Source organism: Rhinolophus sinicus, linkage group LG01, assembly GCF_036562045.2.
Source record: "Rhinolophus sinicus isolate RSC01 linkage group LG01, ASM3656204v1, whole genome shotgun sequence".
In the NCBI taxonomy this organism is placed as follows: domain Eukaryota; kingdom Metazoa; phylum Chordata; class Mammalia; order Chiroptera; family Rhinolophidae; genus Rhinolophus; species Rhinolophus sinicus.
This window is the reverse complement of record NC_133751.1, coordinates 11837551-11840163: the sequence shown is the minus strand read 5'-3', so window position 1 is coordinate 11840163 and position 2613 is coordinate 11837551. Positions and strand designations below refer to the sequence as shown.

Sequence of the window (2613 nt, the reverse complement as noted above, 5' to 3'; positions counted from 1 at the left end):
ACCTCACTACATGTCCAAAGACTCTCTATTAAAGAAGAATATAAGATCCTCCCTTGCTTCTCCTGATACATAATGACTGAACCCAGATACTGTTCTCAGAAAAGGAAACCAGGCCTTGATCAGCAAAGGACGATTGATAGACAATAAAAACCCTCACAAATAAAGAACTCTATTGAGACATGTGTTTGCCATGCCAAGTAATGCAGGTTTATTGAAAAGTACAGAGTGAGACAAGTTCCCTTTTCCAGAGGACCCCCCTCCACACCGAAAAAAAAAAAAAATCAGAAGCCAGGAGACACAGCAGCAAGGTCAAAACAGGTCAAAACCACCAGAGACTATGGCGTGGGTGGTAAAGTTTCTGGAAATATCCAGAGGCATATATACCACCAGTGATCAACACTTAAAATAAGGTTGGTGTTGGCCAGAAAAATCACAGATTGCCAAAGGCAGCTTATTCAGGGCTGGTAGCCAGCAATCAGGCAGTTGGAATAGGGGTCAGCGATGAAGAGTTATTCAAGGACAGACAGCGAACTGGAAGATCCTGGAAACACAGCTGGCAGGTCATGAAGTCTTGATTCGCTCACTGGCTCCTACACACTTAGCAAGTTCTTCGGCAGCTGGGCCGCTGGTAGGGCCTGGAGACACCACAGGCTGGCTGGCAGATGGTGGAGACACCTCCCACTGGTTGGCACACAGGGGAGACACCTCCCACTGGTTGGCACACAGGGGAGACTCCTCCCACTGGTTGGCACACAGTGGAGATGCCACCCAGGGGCTGAGAGCCACTGGAGACAAAGGTGAGTGGCCGGCTGCAGGGAGTTGAGCAGGGATTGGAGACACAGGTGGTCTGTCGCGAGTAAGTCATCGGTCCAGGACCAGAGATACAAGAAGTTTGCGGGTAGCAGGTTGGCTGGCACACAGAAGGCTCATAGCAGGTCTCCTGACCACAGTGTTCCAGGAGCCAGGAGCCAGTTTGGAAGGAACTAGGCAAACAGATGCCACTCAAGCAGTCGACTTCCTGAGTAGAAGCTGTGGCAGCTGGAGCCACGGGAATGGTGCAGGGTCCTCCAATAGGCCTGGCCGAGAAGTTCCTTGTGGAGCAGTTGTAGGGCATGGTGCCAGGCAGAGAGCTGCGGGGAGTTTGCTAAAGCTGGCTCCTGAACTGTGAATGTCACTGCAGGCTCCTGAGCTTTTATATATCCTTGCTGGTGGGTGGGGCTCCCACTCCTGTGTGTTTGGCTTCTTTGGCTCAGGCCAGCCTGCCTCAGAACCTCTTGTGAATCTCCAAGTTAATTGTCTCTTGAGAAGCCTTCATCCTCATAAAGAAAGTTTAGTAGTTTGGCAGTTAAATCATAAGGCTGCTGCACTGTGCTTAGGCCCAGGATGAAGGTTGGTGGACAGCTTCAAAGCTATTGGTCATCACAGCCCACACTTTGACCCTTATTCATCTTGCGTGGATACAACAAGTGTTGACCCGACAGTAACACCAAAAATACCAGCACCCTACCATCACACACTCTCCCTTCTGAGCACGGCTAATTACAAACCTACACTCTGTTTGGTTTGTTGTTGGCACTTAATATGTTTTAAGTATAACTTAATCAGTCATTCTTCCATAGTTAACGGGGCTTCTAATGGACAAGGAACCTCCCTGAATATGCTCCAAGAGGACAATGACAACAGCTGTCAGGAAAAAGGCACAAAGACTTATATACAGAGTAAGAGCTGGTTCAGAAAATTAATCAAGTGACCAAAGCATGATGCTAGCAGGAAGGTTAGAGGGCAGCGGGACTCACCTTTCTGTTCAAGCACCAAAGCAAATTAGAAGCTAATTAAGTCAGACTGCATGTGCAGCCAAGTCTCTTTCTAAGTAAACTGGATAAGCTTTATTCCTAAAAATTTTAATCTAATGACAATCGATCAGTGACTCATAAGACTCAATATGCCAGAGGAACAGGTTTAGCAAATTTTTAAATTATTATAATGTTAATTTAAAAGGTTACAGTGTTTTTCTCCCAAGATGCCCAATATATTCAAAGGATATTTGTTTTCACACAAATACCTATAGATAGGATGCATTTTCATCATGGACAAATCAAAGGCTCTTGAAGGTCATTGTCTTCATCAGGGGATCAAGGCAGGAGAGGGTGGAAGGAAGCAGGCACTTAATAGTTAGTAGTGAACGGATATGTGAACAGGGTGCTATACTATTTAATAATTGTTTTTGTTCTTGGGGAAAATACATAAGGATATCATTCTCCTTTATTCCATCTCACTACAATATAGTCAATTCTGAACCTCAAAATGACATCCTTTTTGTCTACCTGTACACAATAAGTTCAACTCTGGCAAAATGAGTCACTTCAACATCACTTAAGTGGCCAGTGATATTTCTACATCAAAATCACTGTAAGATCTGACTCATTTCGTAAACTGCCTTATGTGGGGTAGAAGAGACAGACAAAAAAAAAAAAAAAAAGAGACAGACAATAATGAACTTCCATCCATTTGAGGACTGTAGGTAGACCACATTCTAAATACCCACAAAGCAAACAGGTTTTACGTTAGAATTCATCAGAAGTCCCTTTGCAAAATGCTTCATTCATCTCTATT

The 2613-nt window shown here is 44.7% G+C and overlaps 1 protein-coding gene across 2 annotated transcripts; it reads right to left on the bottom strand.

Annotated features, from left to right (window-relative positions):
• Positions 1 to 598: 598 nt before the first annotated feature.
• Positions 599 to 1114, bottom strand: KRTAP11-1 (keratin associated protein 11-1). Of its 2 annotated transcripts, XM_074333129.1 has the most exons (2): positions 706 to 1114; positions 599 to 675 (listed from the first exon to the last, which is right to left on the bottom strand). In XM_074333129.1, the coding sequence occupies exons 1-2, from the start codon at positions 1112 to 1114 to the stop codon at positions 599 to 601; spliced, it is 486 nt and encodes a 161-aa protein (XP_074189230.1). The 2 variants fall into 2 exon arrangements, with proteins under 2 accessions (XP_074189230.1, XP_019585834.2); XM_019730275.2 differs by having other exon boundaries at positions 599 to 1114.
• Positions 1115 to 2613: the final 1499 nt, after the last annotated feature.

Coding starts and splice junctions, on each gene's coding strand:
- KRTAP11-1 (XM_019730275.2), bottom strand. CDS start 1,114: ATGCCCTACAACTGCTCCACAAGGAACTTCTCGGCCAGGCCTATTGGA.